This window comes from Schistocerca gregaria, chromosome 3 (assembly GCF_023897955.1).
Source record: "Schistocerca gregaria isolate iqSchGreg1 chromosome 3, iqSchGreg1.2, whole genome shotgun sequence".
In the NCBI taxonomy this organism is placed as follows: domain Eukaryota; kingdom Metazoa; phylum Arthropoda; class Insecta; order Orthoptera; family Acrididae; genus Schistocerca; species Schistocerca gregaria.
This window is the reverse complement of record NC_064922.1, coordinates 685,017,136-685,032,407: the sequence shown is the minus strand read 5'-3', so window position 1 is coordinate 685,032,407 and position 15,272 is coordinate 685,017,136. Positions and strand designations below refer to the sequence as shown.

Genomic DNA, 15,272 nt, shown 5'->3' with positions numbered 1-15,272 from the left:
GAGTGTCACTGAGATGTTGAAAGAACTGAACTGGCAGACTTTTGAAGATACACGCAAACTGTCCCGAGAAAGTTTATTAACAAAGCTTCAAGAACTGACTTTAAATGATGACTCTAGAAATATACTAAAACCCCCTACATATCACTCCAATAGGGGTTGTAAGAATAAGATCATATTCATTAAAGAACGCACAGAGGCATTCAAACAATAATTTTTCCTTCGCTCCTCACAGAACGGGTGAAATCCCTAACAACCCGTACAGTAGGACGTACCGTCTACCATGCACTTCACAGAGGTTCGCAAAGTGTAGATGTAGATGGCAAAATATTGACCAAATAAAGTGATTCCACCACAGTTGGGCCCAAGCTTTACTCTCGGAATCGTCATTTGAAGGCATTAGATGACACCATGGAATCGAAGAAGAGGTCCACTCATAACCACTGGCCCGCAAACGACCCAGCGACGGAGAATATCATCTCAAGAAGTGGTGGGTCCAAAGAACACCTCCTCTTCTTTCTACACACTAATCCACCATCAATACAGCAAGGGGGAAGAATGGTACGTCGAAATCGAGGAGGCAAGTAATGATACACTATGTGATCAAAAGTACTCGTTTCCGACCCATGGCTGAAAATGACTTCCAAGTTCGTGGCGCTCTCCATCGGTAATGCTGGAATTCATTTTGGTGTTGGCCCACCCTTAGCCTTGATGACAGCTTCCACTCTTGCAGGCAAACGTTCAATCAGGTGCTGGGGGGTATATTGGCGAATGGCAGCCCATTCTTCACGGAGCGCTGCACTTACGAGAGATATCGATGTCGGTAGGTGAGGCCTGGCACGAAGGTGGCGTCCCAAAACATTCCGAGGTGTTCTGTAGGATTCAGGTCAGGACTCTGTGCAGGCCAGTCCATTACAGAGATGTTATTGTCGTGTAACCAATGCGACACAGGCCGTGCATTATGATCAGATGCAATCGCCATACTGGAATTGCTCTTCAACAGTGGGAAGCAAGAAGGTGCAAGACCCCTCTTTGAAAAACACCACCACACCATAACACCACCGCCTCCGAATTTTACTATTGGCACTACACACGCTGGCAGATGTTCATTGGGGGTTCGCCATACCCACACCCAACCATCAGATCGCCACATTGTGTACCGTGATTCGACACTCCACACAACGTTTTTCCACTGTTCAATCGTCCATTGTTTACGCACCTTACACCAAGTGATGCGTCGTTTGGCATTTACCGGCGTGATGTGTGGCTTATGAGCGGCCGCTGGTCCATGAAATCCAAGTTTTCTCACCTCCGGCCTAACTGTCATAGTACTTGCAGTGGATTCTGATGCAGTTTGCAATTCCTGTGTGATGGTCTGGATAGATGTCTGCCTATTATTACAATTACGACCCTCTTCAACTGTCGGCCGTCTCTGTCAGTCAAAAGACGAGTCGGCCTGTATGCTTTTGTGCCGTACGTGTCCCTCCACGTTTTCACTTCACTACCATTACGGAGACAATGGACCTAGGGATGTTTAGGAGGGTGGAAAACTCGCTTACAGACGTAGGACACAAGTGATACCCAATCGCCTGACCACTTTCGACGTCTGTGAGTTCCGCATGGCGCCCCATTCTGCTCTCTCACGATGTCTAATGACTGCTGACGTCGCTGATATGGAGTACCTGACAGTAGGCGGTAGCACAAAGCGCCTAATATGAAAAACGGATGTTTTTTGGGATGTCCGGATATTTTTGATCACATAGTGTATCAAAAACTTCATACAGATGGGCGTCTACGCCTATGAAATATGGTGAAACAAAACTCACAATCAAACCAAGGGCGAAATTACGTACAATGTTAGCCCAGGAGCGTCCGAAGACCACAGGTAGCTCGCGGAGAATGCAACAACAGAGCAACTGAAATATAAATAGATGCTTCAATGCTGACGGAATTGCTGAAGTTGATCCTCCATCGTCTTACTTCTTAGCCCTGTGGTACACATAATATACCGCAGATGAGGAGGACACTACACTGTTCCCGATGGTTCCACTAGGCTCTCTGGTAAACAGTTGCAAAATGACCGTAGGAAAAATGTAAACTGCTCAAAGACAGTTTTGCACCACAACATAATTTGTAGAGTTTGGACATTTTAAATAGTAAATCTTTTTCTCGGTACTCTTTCGACTACAGGAACTCACTATATAGAGCCACTTGTGTAATGGAGTTAAAAGTAAATCTTGAATTCGGTGTAGTCCAGTAGAGCACACACAATTTCATATAGTGAACTCACTTGCGGCTCTTGTACACTGTTTAGTCTGCCGATATACCTCCAGGGGCCATTTCATCTTACAGCGTGTCACGTTCTCACTTTACACCAAGAGAGGTTGGAAACACAGGAAGCAGTCTACATAATCGATATAAACAACAGTAATACCATTCCAATGTTCGCCCACTATCATGAGGAAAAAGCATTGAAGATCTACTTCGTAGTGGTCTCTGTGGGTCAACAACAGTTGGTGACGACTACCTACATGTAATAACTCGTGGGTATCCCGAGCAGGAAGCAACAGAACCGCGAGCTGCCTTTTGGAGGTGTTATGGAGGGCTTGGTGGACCTAGCTAGTACGTAGCTATCTTCACGTGATCAATTTCGCCCAGAAGTGTCCATTGTTACCAACAACACAGACCTCAAGTACTGGTGCTAAGAAGATGAGTATGGAAACACCTCTCGCAAACAAACTAAAAAGCATAAAAATTCCACACAATGTTTCCTTTGACATTATTAATTTACTCGTATATACAAACATTCCAATCCCAAACACAATAATTCCCAACTAACCCACTAATAAAGAAACTTACTACAATAACAGGAATACATCATGAACCTACTAAAACTGGTAATAAAATAAAATTACTCTGAATTTAACAATGATACATACACTTAAAGTAGTAAAGAAGTTTTGCTATTTGGGGAGAAAAATAACTGATGATGGTCGAAGGAGAGAGTATATAAAATGTAGACTGGCAATGACAAGAAAAGCGTTTCTGAAGAAGAGAAATTTGTTAACATCGAGTATAGATTTAAGTGTGAGGAAGTCGTTTCTGAAAATATTTGTATGGAGTGTAGCCATGTATGGAAGTGAAACATGGACGATAAATAGTTTAGACAAGAAGAGAATAGAAGCTTTCGAAATGTGGTGCTCGAGATTAGATGAGTAGATCACAAAACTAATGAGGAGGTATTGAATAGGATTGGGGAGAAGAGGAGTTTGTGGCACAACTTGGCAAAAAGAAGGGACCGGTTGGTAGGACATGTTCTGAGGCATCAAGGGATCACAAATTTAGCATTGGAGGGCAGCGTGGAGGGTAAAAATCGTAGAGGGAGACCAAGAGATGAATTCACTATGCAGATTCTGTAGGATGTAAGTTACAGTAAGTACTTGGAGATGAAGAAGCTTTCACAGGATAGAGTAGCATGGAGAGCTGCAGCAACCAGTCTCAGGACTGAAGACAACAACAACAACAACAACAACAACAACAACATACACCCAGGAAGATAATGTTATAATAGGATGTAGCATTACAGGAGTCTAGCTAACTTCTTCCTCAACACTTACGAGACAAAATTATTCACTCCAACTAACCCACTAATAAAGAAAATAGTATACTATTTCGCGTATATTGATGATACTCTGCTACTAATAGCCGGAACCAACACTAACATAAAACAGTTACATATAACGCTGAATGAACTACATGCAAAAATCAAATTCACAATGGAACCTAAGCCAATAAAACTATACATTTTTTTGACCTGACAATCAAACATAGTAACAATGAACCCAATTTGAAATATACCGAAAACGTGCAATGTCAGACATTATTAATGCAAACTCCTGCCACCCTAAAACACACAAATACGCATACTTTAACACAATGTTTGTAATAAATCTACCTTTAGAACATACTACTCTACAAAAAGAATTGTCAGTTCTTACTTAACAATATAACTTTGGTCCAAACATAGTGATAAAACCATACTATAAACGCCTTGAACCTAAATCCACTAACATCCATAGCGACATAAAATTAACGAAAGAAATGCTCTCAAAACAAAAGTTCAAATACATACCGTAAACTTACATAGGACAAATATCCAACATACTGAACACACTGTTAAAGAAGACAGCAGTCAAATTCGCATACAGAACCATACACAACTTCAAAACACTAATCCATTTAGATAAAGCAAAACCATACCTACACACACAACCAGGCATATAGAAATGAATAATAAAAACTGTGATAAACTGTATGTAGGATAGACAGGCAGAAACACTGAAATTAGGTACAGAAATCACACAAGAATGGTTTTTCAACCATTTAAAAACAGAAAATCATGAAGCTGATAACATAACAAATGCAAAAAATTTTACATATACCATCAAAGGGATTTAAAATGAACATTTTGAAAGAAATCGAAATCGAAACACACTCATGGACAGACCCTGTTAAAATATTAAACGAGCACACGGACCTTAAAAACAAAAATTTTCTAGATAACTGTGTTGAAATCGTACAGCTCGACTGGGATTAGTCGTAATAAAATAAAAACACAGATATTTAAACATTACAAAAAGTTAACAAAGATTACAATACCACGCCACAGATAATTACAAATGAATAAACAAATTGTAACCATACAGTATCGCTGGATTAGCTGTCATTCGTACCTGTCAAAACCACAACAGTATATATAAGCGATAAAAGACGTAGTTTACACTGCGAACAACAGCAATTAATAGAGATAGAGATAAATAATTGAAACTTGGCTGCACTGGGAAACGACCTATGCAAGAGTAAGATTATAAGAGATCGACAGCGCCACGATGCAGTATGGAAGTACTAACAAACAGTAAAACACAGTTGTTATTAGTTGTAATGTTACTAATTTTAACAAAGCGCATTTGCTGCCGATAGCGTGAAGACCTCGAATGGAATATGCATCAGTAGCATTGGCTCATGCTCACCGATTAGTGCTGGATTTGTCCGACGCCTGATGACCGTCGTAGAAGAGTGTGAAGAAGGCCAGGTAACAATGCAATATTAGGTGTACAGTCCCATGGGTTCAGCATGGAAATGGGTCAGTAACTACACAGTCGACAGTTCCACGATGGTTTCGTCTATCATTAGCATGAGGACACTGCATCCACCTCATGAACACCTATTTCTTGCAGCGCAGCACGACACAATGGCACTAAAACTTCATGACCCAGCCATATGCCCAGTAAACTCGAGGTGGTCTGACGTGCTTGATGCCGAGATAAATGAAGTAATCTCACAGCAAGTCTATGCAGTGACGCAGAACGCCCTGTCTTTTAATAATCTGCCAATAATTTTAGACATTGACTTCGCCTTTTATCTCACAAGCATCTCCGCATACTGCAGAGGATCAACTGGGAGTTAAACAGAGCACAGTTTAACAAAACTAGAAACCCACGCAGCAGCAGCTTCAAAATATCGGAGCAGAGGAAGTACATCACCCAACAGATACGTCAATAAGAGCAGTAAAAATATCATTACCAACATCAACACGCATTCAGTGCGACTCCCTCTCGATAGCTACCAGACAAACTTGATTGATGCTTTCACCCATAAAAATTGGGTTTATCCTGAAGGGCAACTAACGAGATATCCAACGACGAAGTGGCTGTTGAATCGCCTACGACGAAAATTTATCTCACTATCAACGAGTACAGAAGTAGAGCTAACCTAGGAGCGATTGGCATTTTTTATGGCTGAGGACGACGTGATGGAACGTCTTTGTCCAGGTTCACGGCCTTAATACCAGAAAGGCTCCAGAACCATACTGGCTCATCAATCAGCATCGAAAACAGCTGCCACCACAAGGAGACTAGTATACCACAGCTGTCTTTGAGGAGAGACTATGGATTCTGCGTAAGTTGCTGCTCAAAATAGTTCGTAGTGTGGGGGAATGCAGCGTATTGACACTTAGTTCACCAAGTCCACGAGACTCGTGCACTATGACCTACATACCAGCTGCCAAGCGGCTAAAAAGGTCCATAACAACAGACAGCCAGAAATAAATCACAAGCTACCTACTAAAAATCGAATGATGAAATAGAAGGCTGTGGGCTTTAACAAAACTAGGGAACACAGAAGAAGACCCTGCAAGGATTGCACTGTCTGCCGGCTCCCAATAAGACCTTTGATGGTAATTTGTTTTCCTAAGCCAGTCGAATTAATCAGCACTCTAAATGGTTGGACTACCTGACCGAAGACCTTGCTTATCCTGCTTACACCAGCGCAGAAACTTTATACGCATCAAAGAGCATTGTGATGCGCTAGCACTATCAGACGCACACAAAATTCTAGAGCATTTTCATATTTTACATGTCATGACAAATTAATAGTAGCTCCAGCCCCTGGGCTTTGGCCACTGGTTTTAGAAGATTCCCATAGTTTATCAGGCAAATGCTGGGACTGCTAATCCCCTCGTAAAATATTCCCGATTGGGAATCTCTTTACCCCAATCTCAGCTCGATGAGGACAACTGATAATTTCACAGTGGCCTGTATTATTTATTCAGCAAAGTAATATGAAATGGAGGAAGAAGATGATGTCAACAGTCTCACCAGCAGGCAAACACAAGACCTGTGCTTGTATTACAAGACGACTTTAACTGAGTCGATTGTCAAAATATTGTTCGTAAAAATGGAGTCGTCAACTCGATCTGACACTCGAAAACATGGCTGTGTGGGAGATCCGACCGTGCGTTTTCCATCCTATTGTAGGTCCCACAGGAACGATTTCACCTCCGGCCAACTGGTTTTGCACCGTAGTATTTCAGACCCATGTCTCCCTCACTGCTAATTTAATCCAGTCGTTCACCAGCAGCGTATATCCTGCCTCCGTCACCGTCATCGTCACCAATGACATCCTTCGTTTCCGTATAATTCCATACGTTACTAGATTTCTATACATTGTAAGTGATGGACACAATTACAAAAACGGAACAGAAGCAGCGTATTCTCAAGCATGGTCATTGTCATACGGTGCACTCAAAATATGTTGAATATACGAATTAATTGTGCGTGAATTCGTAAAGAGGTAAGTGCCGGGGCCGTTTAGAAATTGCAAATTAGGAAATTCAGATGAGTGAAGACATTTTGAAATTATTGAAGGTAATAGTTTTTGAAAATTGACGAGAGTCCTGTTCCTGAAAAAAGAATCCTGCTGTTCCGTTGTGAGGGAGTGGAGAAAATCTTGTGTGAAAAGGATTACGGACGAGACCTTTGACAGTTGCTCGATTTCACAATACATGTCGACATGGGGTGCGCAGATGAGTAGACGAAAATATTTCTTGTTTTATTTGCTCCTTTCCCAAACAAAATTCAAAGTATATATGGAAGAAAACGAAACTTCCTGGTAGATTAAAACTCTGTGCCGGAATGAGACTCAAAATCGGGACGTTTGCCTTTCGTCGGCAAGTGCTTTACCGACTGAGCTACCCAAGCACTACTCGAGACTCGTCCTCACAGCTACAAGTTGTGCCAGTACCTCGTCCCCATTCTGGATACATGTGAGAGACTTTTTCCCAACTGAAAAATGTTTGGATGGCTACCGAAAACTGCGGTGTTGGACTTTTATATGGCTACTATTAAAGCTATGAAAGCAGTATTCCCTTAAACATCCCTTTCCGGCTGTAACTGTCACTTCAATCAGTGTACGTGGAAGAAAATACAAGAACTGAGATTAACGGAGGAATAAAGGGATAGGGAAGAATTCCGACTATGTGACCGCATGTATGCTGAAGTGGCACATTTTCCATTAAACTGTGTTGATGAAGCGTGGATGGTAATAATGGAGGAAACGCACAATAGAAAAAAGGGTAACGTAATGCGCAGACAATAAAGCCTGTCAATCGCCGGAAGATCCTAGTACGTCGATTGACATGCGATTATTTTTAACTAGCGGCATAGGTCTACGGACAATGTCGAGGGTTGACATAGGAAACTAAACTCCTCAATAAATTCGGAACATCGAAACATATACTTTGAGAGCAATAAGCTGAAGGAGAAGGCATAAAATGCTATATTTGAAATTAGAAAAGATTCCACTAACCTGCCTCTCCATAAAAAGAAAATAGAATACATAAATCGTAATTAACGATTAAAAACGCTGTAAAAATATATAACGACGCGGACGATTTAATTATACGATTAAAACCGCTGGCCTTCTTATAAAAAGTTGACTGAGAAATTAAAATTCATAAAACAAGATAATAACTTTAATCATTTGCTGAAGCAGTGTTGTGGAAACAAAAACAGATAAAAATAATTACAAATAAAAAATCATTGAAAGATGCATCCGTTCTGCGGGCAGAACCAGTCCTCAATTTGGATAAAATCTGAAGGGTGCACTTATTACTTTTTGTCGGAAACACTATGTTGACGTCACGGGCCGCCAAGTCCACGGTCGGAAACTTCACGACAACGAAAATATACCATAAACCAATCTCGTAGAGAAAATCTCAGCAACCGAAATCACTTTTAGATGGAGCAAGCTGAGCGTCTTTAGATGCTCAGAGAGGAATGATAACCGTGACTAAACTGTTTATAGTAGTTTTGGGGGGATTGCTTTTTTCCTACGCATGAAAATACATTGGACCGGATAAAGTGCGTCAAACGATGTTTCATTTTTTTCTTTTCTCTTTGAGTGTAGAATTAACAGTTTAATTGCTCTTTACAAATGACCATTTGTTTCAGGAAAAAATGAAGCAAGTGTGGGTAATAACTGAATATTTTCAAATATTACTTACTTTTACAAAAAACTAGAGAGAATACTCAGTAACCCTTAGAGTGTATCTTCGGTTTCTGTATACTTGACACCTGTGCGTCTGCCGGATCATTAATCTGCTGGCTGCATGAGGCTATCAGCAATTCGATCACCGAGAAATCGAGAGGCAGGGCCTCAAAGCACATTATGTGTATTAAAATCTCCGAGCGGAGAAAATATCGATGCAGATGTGTGATAAGTTTAATGAAAGCATCACCGCGCAGGCAGTCATGTGTTGACAGGTGAATGGAATATACCGTTATCCCTTAGGATAAAAAAACTAAAACCATCAACATCAGGTGCTCCTCTTGCAAATCGTAGTATCTAGATTATTTCCCCAAGTGCTTAGAGTCTCACTATATCTACATGCAACCAGAATCCACAAATGTTCTACTGTAACGTGAGACTCACTTTATCAACGAAGTTTATCTACTTTTTTTCCATTTTCTGTCTGTCGGTGTGAATATGTTGCAACAAAGGAAGTCTACTTGAAAGACTAGATGATTTCTCGGGTAGACCACATAATTGTGTAGATTCACCGAACGCATCCGAAAATTCAAACATCAAATGGTTGGATGTCTCTGAGCTGCCTTGTCGTTTTTACTGACACGTTTAACGTTGATGGTGATAAGTACGGTTTGCAGCCATACAGCCAACGACAGTATCTTACTGTTCGCGTTAAACTGTCGACTTCTCGAACTAGCATTTGTAAGGGCAGAATCGAATGAGGTCGAGAGTATCAATGATTGCAACATATTTGTAGGTTTTTTCACTTTGGGGTACTATTCTGTCTTCTCGCTTTGAGTTTCTGTAACTTCGGTTTCCCAATGCATACAGGACATTCCCTATTCCGGAGAGAGGTGATTGCTGGAGGACCTGTAGCACATTTTAGGAGATAAACAAGTAACTTCGTCATGTGCTGCCTTCACCACTCTGGTAACGTGTGTCCGTATCACATGTAAAGCAGTGCATAGGATTCGGAATGTACGGCTTAAGTTCAAATCGGGTGCATCCTGTGATTTTGTGCTCAGGAAATGTGTTCGATTGAATCTAAGAATCAGTACTGCTAGTTCACCATTTGCAATTCCCATTATACGAGGGCGTCCTGAGAAGTAATGCCTCCAAATTTCTTATGTGAAAACTCTTAAAGCTTTTAAAATAAAACTTCTATATATTTTTCTTTGTGTCTACGTGTTTGCAGCTCTCTGCCGCTAGAGGGCTCCGAATTATAACGTGTAAAATAACTATGTGTAACGTAACTATGTCATTCCGTGAGAAATAGGGTGCTGTAATCCATTATCGAATTCGAAGAGTGTGTCCACATATGGAACATCCTCTCCTTCATCATGACAACGCCAGATTACATACGAGCGCTGCTACATCTGCAACAAGATGACACCTTGGGTTCACTGTCATCGATCACGCTCTATACAGCCCCGACTTGGCACCAACCAATTTTCATCTGTTTCCAAAACTTAAAGAACATCTTTGAGAACATCGCTGTGATAGCGCTGAAGTGGGGCAAGCATAGGTGAGATTGTGGTTCCGTCAACAAAGTCAAACATTCTACAGTGACGGCATCAACAAACTAGTCTCTCAATGGGAAAAACGTGTTCATCGCCAGGGTGACTATGCTGAGACATAAATACGTTGTCTTGAAGATTAAAGTTGTAGATTGTTAATAACGTTTGTTTTATTTAAGAAGCTTTAAAGTTTTCACATAAAAAATTCGAACGAATTACTTTTCGTCACACACTCGTATTCTGGACGTTAACGATCCCTACCTGTGCTCTTTCATCTTAATTGAGTCTACCATAATAAAATACTTTTGTGAATAAAGACTTATAGATCGCTTCAACTATTTTCATTTATTACGACGTTTTGGAGACTACCATTATTAGATGAAACTCCACAACTAGTATAAAACCAAGTTGTGTTTTTCGCTCACACTAAACTTCGTTTTACGAGTTCTGTGGTCTCGTCTGATCATGGGAGTAGTCGAGGTATCCTAACAAATGAAAACTTGTTTTGCGACCTCGACAGATTATTCTAAAAAAATCCAGTACCAGGATTTATTATGCTATGTAGTTATGTTTTAATGAGCTATCCCTAAAGCATTTTCTTTGAGTTTAATGGTCTTTTGTGAAGTGGACAGAATCCAGCCTCGGAAACATACCTTTCCGCACGGACACTCTCGACGTCTTTGACGGCTTGGGTTTGCTCTGGTATTTGCTGTGACTCCTGTATTGATTTGCCTTTCTGCAATGTGTGGCCTTCTCCATCATCTGGCAATGACTGAATATCGTAATTCTCCACAAACACCTCAGTCTCTTCCTGCTCTGGTATTGTCTGGACTTGATTCTTCTGCATTGGCACGAGGATCAGATTTGGCCTCCACGGAGTCTCGGTCCTTACACAAGATGTAACTGGCTGCGTTTTAGTGTCTTCTAAGGACTCTTGAAAGTCACTCTTAGGTATCTGTTGATCCTGAGTTTGCTTAAGTGGTGCCTGCGTGTGGCTGCTCTCCGGTAAAGATCGACCTTGACGCTGTTTTATTGGTAATAAGTTGGTTCCCTTTTTCGGTGCACCTTGCACGACCTCTTTCTTTGGCTGGAACTTAGGTTTGTGATCCTTCAGTGTCTTTTGTTCCTCGATCTTCTTTAAAGGACTGCTTATCTCACTTTTCTTTTGCACTTTCTGTGGCCGCTTCCGTGGAGGAGATGCATGGGCCCCTCTTTCATGTAACAATTCTTTGTCAATTCTGTCCTGTAACTTCTTCGTTTGAACACCACTTTCCTTTAGCGGGGGTTTGACGTCTCTTTTCTTCTGCTGAGTCTGCATACCAGCATCCTTTTGTAGTGCTTTTGCCTTTTTCTCCTGTGACAGCAACTCAACTGTTTCCTTACTTGTTTGTACGCCACCTTCTTTTAACTCAACTGTTTCCATACTTGTTTGTACGCCACCTTCTTTTGATATTGGCCGTAGTGTTCTCTCGATCACCAAAGGCTCGTCCATTTTGAGGAGCTGTTGTCGTAAATCACTCTCCTCTGCTGCCGTCTGGTGACTGAGTTTCGCCACTGGTGCTTCCATGTCACTCTGCTCATCAGGTCCTGGAAGTACGCTTTTCTCTTGCAGTGCATCCTGCTCGCTGCCCCATATCGGTAATTGCGCAGAGATGCTCTTCGTCTGTTCTTGCTCGTGGGTCTCCTCTGGCGACGTCTGTTCCTTGCCCATCATCTTGGACCAGCTGTAGCTCAGTACACTGTCACTGCGATCCTCGGACTCGGCAGGAAGTGTCTGGCCAATGCTGCCCTCCAGTGTCAGGGGTGAAGGCGTCAGGATGATGACGCTTGACAACTGATGATCCTGCAATTAGGCATGCAACACAAATTAATTTTATCAGTAGTATTATTTTCAGTCAGCCTGTATTTTACATAATTAATGGTAGTTATTTTAAAATGGAGTATTCCAAATTGATCCTAGCCTCACAGAGAAGTAAAATAGGAGGATACCTTCGATCCGCAGAGAGATCCCACCTCTGATATTTTTGACTCGTGTAGTGTCACAAGTTAGTGTTGGTGGGTTCAAGAAATTTTTTCCGCCTGAGCAGTGACAGGTAAACATTCATATTATATATTTGAATATATTCACGACATCTATATTTCAATAATTACTGCAGATGTGTTTAAATGTGGAAATGACGAGAATCTTTGCGAAGCAATATAGTGTTTTTCATTTGAGTCACAACTTCTGAGTGATGGACAACGCAGCAGTGATCGAAAGAAGATGGCAGTCACATTTTCATAATCTTCTACGTCCTTTACCGTAAAAATAAAAAAAGTCTATTCACAGTGAAAGTACTTCGTCAAGAAAGGTAATATGGTCGGTCAGTCAAAGAATACAGATTGATGAATGAATTTTATTAAAGCCGGGGCGAAGGAAGGGTAGCTGCCATGCTCAAAGAAAAGGATTTTGAATCTGTGTTCTTATTCTACGGACAAATTTATTTCCTTTCTTAAGTCATAGGGATTTTGTACATATGGAACAAAGAAAATGGAAAGGTAGATGAAACAGACAGTAATAAATTTTACGATCCAAACAGAAGAGACTATTTACATTGTTTGTTGCAAAAACTAGTAGCAACTGTTTGAATCAAAATAATCACTAAGCAAGGTATCTACTAAAAAATTGGCTTTCTAGCACCCTATAGCAAGAACTCCGCAAATAGCTTTATCTTGTATCCATTTTATTAAGGCACTATCGGTTTCGCGGCTTACAGCCGCATCATCAAATGCATATCTAAATAACAAGAAATAAACAATGATAGTGATTGAGCCCCTATACATCAAAAGAAATACCAGAGCCACAAGCACATAATTATGAGACTAGATAAAAACACAAGTGCACTTACAAAAATTAAAACATAGCAGAAAGTACAGGAGACTCACCCTCCTTAGTGAAAACGATAATGTCTGTAGGGCTGACAGTCAATGAATAAAAATTGAGCAACGGACAACATTCAACGCCACGTAAAAGGGATGCGCCTATAGCCAAAGAGCGAAAGTGAGACGTTGGATTAAAAGCAACATTTCGATCAGGCATAAGCAGAATGCTGATCGGCAAGTCGGCGCAACACAGAGCCAATCACGTGAGTCACAGCAAATAGCGGCCGCACTGCACGCGCGGAAAGTTGGGGCTTCGTTACATCAGTTTTGAAAGAATAAGGGCAAGAAAGCAAGTAGATACCATGCAAGAAAAGTCTAGAATAGAGTTGTCGAGGCGCCCCCCCCCCCCCCCCCCCCCCCCCGCAGGCCCAAAGCAAGTTTCAATGCAGCCCAAGAAGTGGGCATATCACATGGTCGTTTATGTTAAGTTATGATGAATTGAATGTTTTCAATTTGAAATTCCGCCACACGATGCTCTCTTCTCTCATCGGTCCACCCCCCGGTTTTCTTTCTTTTTTTTCGCACCTGCCGTAGAGGATAGACCCAGACGCAAAAGTAAATTACATTGCCCACAGAGTGATCCTATAACCTAATACACAGTAAGAAGAAGGTATCACAAACCAAGAAATACCAGAAAATAAGTAAGGGAGAGAAACAAGCAATAATAAAGCACGTGAAAGTATTAACTAAGCTCTCGTAAAACAAACAAAATTAGATAACATGCCCCGATGCTGTAGCTAGGTCTGGTTGTTCACCGTGGGTTGCGAATATAATTTCATGCCACACGTAATTCACATCTCTTCTAAATTATTGCGGGTGAGATTCTTTTCCTCACTATCTAAAATTCTTAATCTTTTATACTTACTGACCGAAGAGTGACCATAATACATGCTCCATGCATGGTATCTACTTGCTTTGTTACCATTATTCTGTCAGAAGTGAATAACGAAGCCCTAACTTTCTACGCGCGAACTGTGGTCGATGGTTGCTGCTGCATACCTGATTGGCTCTGTGTTGTAACGACTGGCCGGTAAGCACTCTGGATCTTGCCTCAACAATATATTGCTTTTGATATAACGTCTCATTTTTGCTCTTTGGTTATTGGTGCGTCCTTGTTACATAGCGTAGAATGTTTTCTGTTGCTCAATATTTTATTCACTGACTATCCACCCTAGGACATTGTGGTTTTAATTATGAAGGTTGAGCCTTCTATATTTTCAGCATTGTTTTAACTTTTGTAAGTACACTTGTTATTTTACCTAGTAACATAATTATGTGCTTATGGCTCTAGTGTTACTTTGATTTAGAAGGGTTCAATCACTATCATTATTTATTTCTTGTTGTTTAGGTATGCACCTGATAATGCCGCTAGAAGCCACGAAACCGGTAGTGGCTTAATAAAATTGGTTCAGAATACAGGTGCGTGCGGAGTTCTTGCTATAAAATGCACTGCCACATTTGCGGATGTCCCAACCACAGAATCGTTTTTCTGTTCTATACCCATAAAAACGACCGAACCTGCAAGAAAAGAAAAATCGAAATCAATATATAAAGTAATAATGGATTTTTATGTCAGAGATGGATTGTCTATTGTCATGGTTTTTTAAGACTCGAACTGCATTACATACACGCTCACTGAAATTTCGGCAAACAATTTAGGTCAACAAATACATAAAGAGATAAAAATTAGTGAACCAGTCAGCGGAAACACGAAATTTGGCTCTAATCTATTTTTTCCAGGTTGTTCTGTTCCCTGACGAAAGGACACATAGTGTGTTCCACTAACTCACAATAATTTGACATCATATAAACGGCAAATAATCATCTTTTTATTCCGCCAACACCTCTTCTCACTTTTACTACGGATGTGTGGAAATGTGTTACACAGTTATTTTACAAAAACATCTTGAGAAACGTCGCAAGGAATGCTGGGAAGAAAGAAAGTGGGTCTGGATTTTAAGAGCACTAGCG

At 40.9% G+C, this 15,272-nt stretch overlaps 1 protein-coding gene across 1 annotated transcript in view; it reads right to left on the bottom strand.

Moving 5' to 3' along the window:
- Positions 1-14,202, bottom strand: part of LOC126355559 (microtubule-associated protein 1B-like) — a 59,199-nt gene extending 44,997 nt beyond the window's left edge. The window contains exons 1-2 of the mRNA XM_050005919.1: positions 14,167-14,202; positions 11,033-12,222 (exon numbers count right to left, since the gene is read on the bottom strand). Of these exons, the coding sequence (XP_049861876.1) occupies positions 11,033-12,222; positions 14,167-14,202 (1,226 nt within the window). The remainder of the gene's footprint in view (positions 1-11,032; positions 12,223-14,166) is intronic.
- Positions 14,203-15,272: the final 1,070 nt, after the last annotated feature.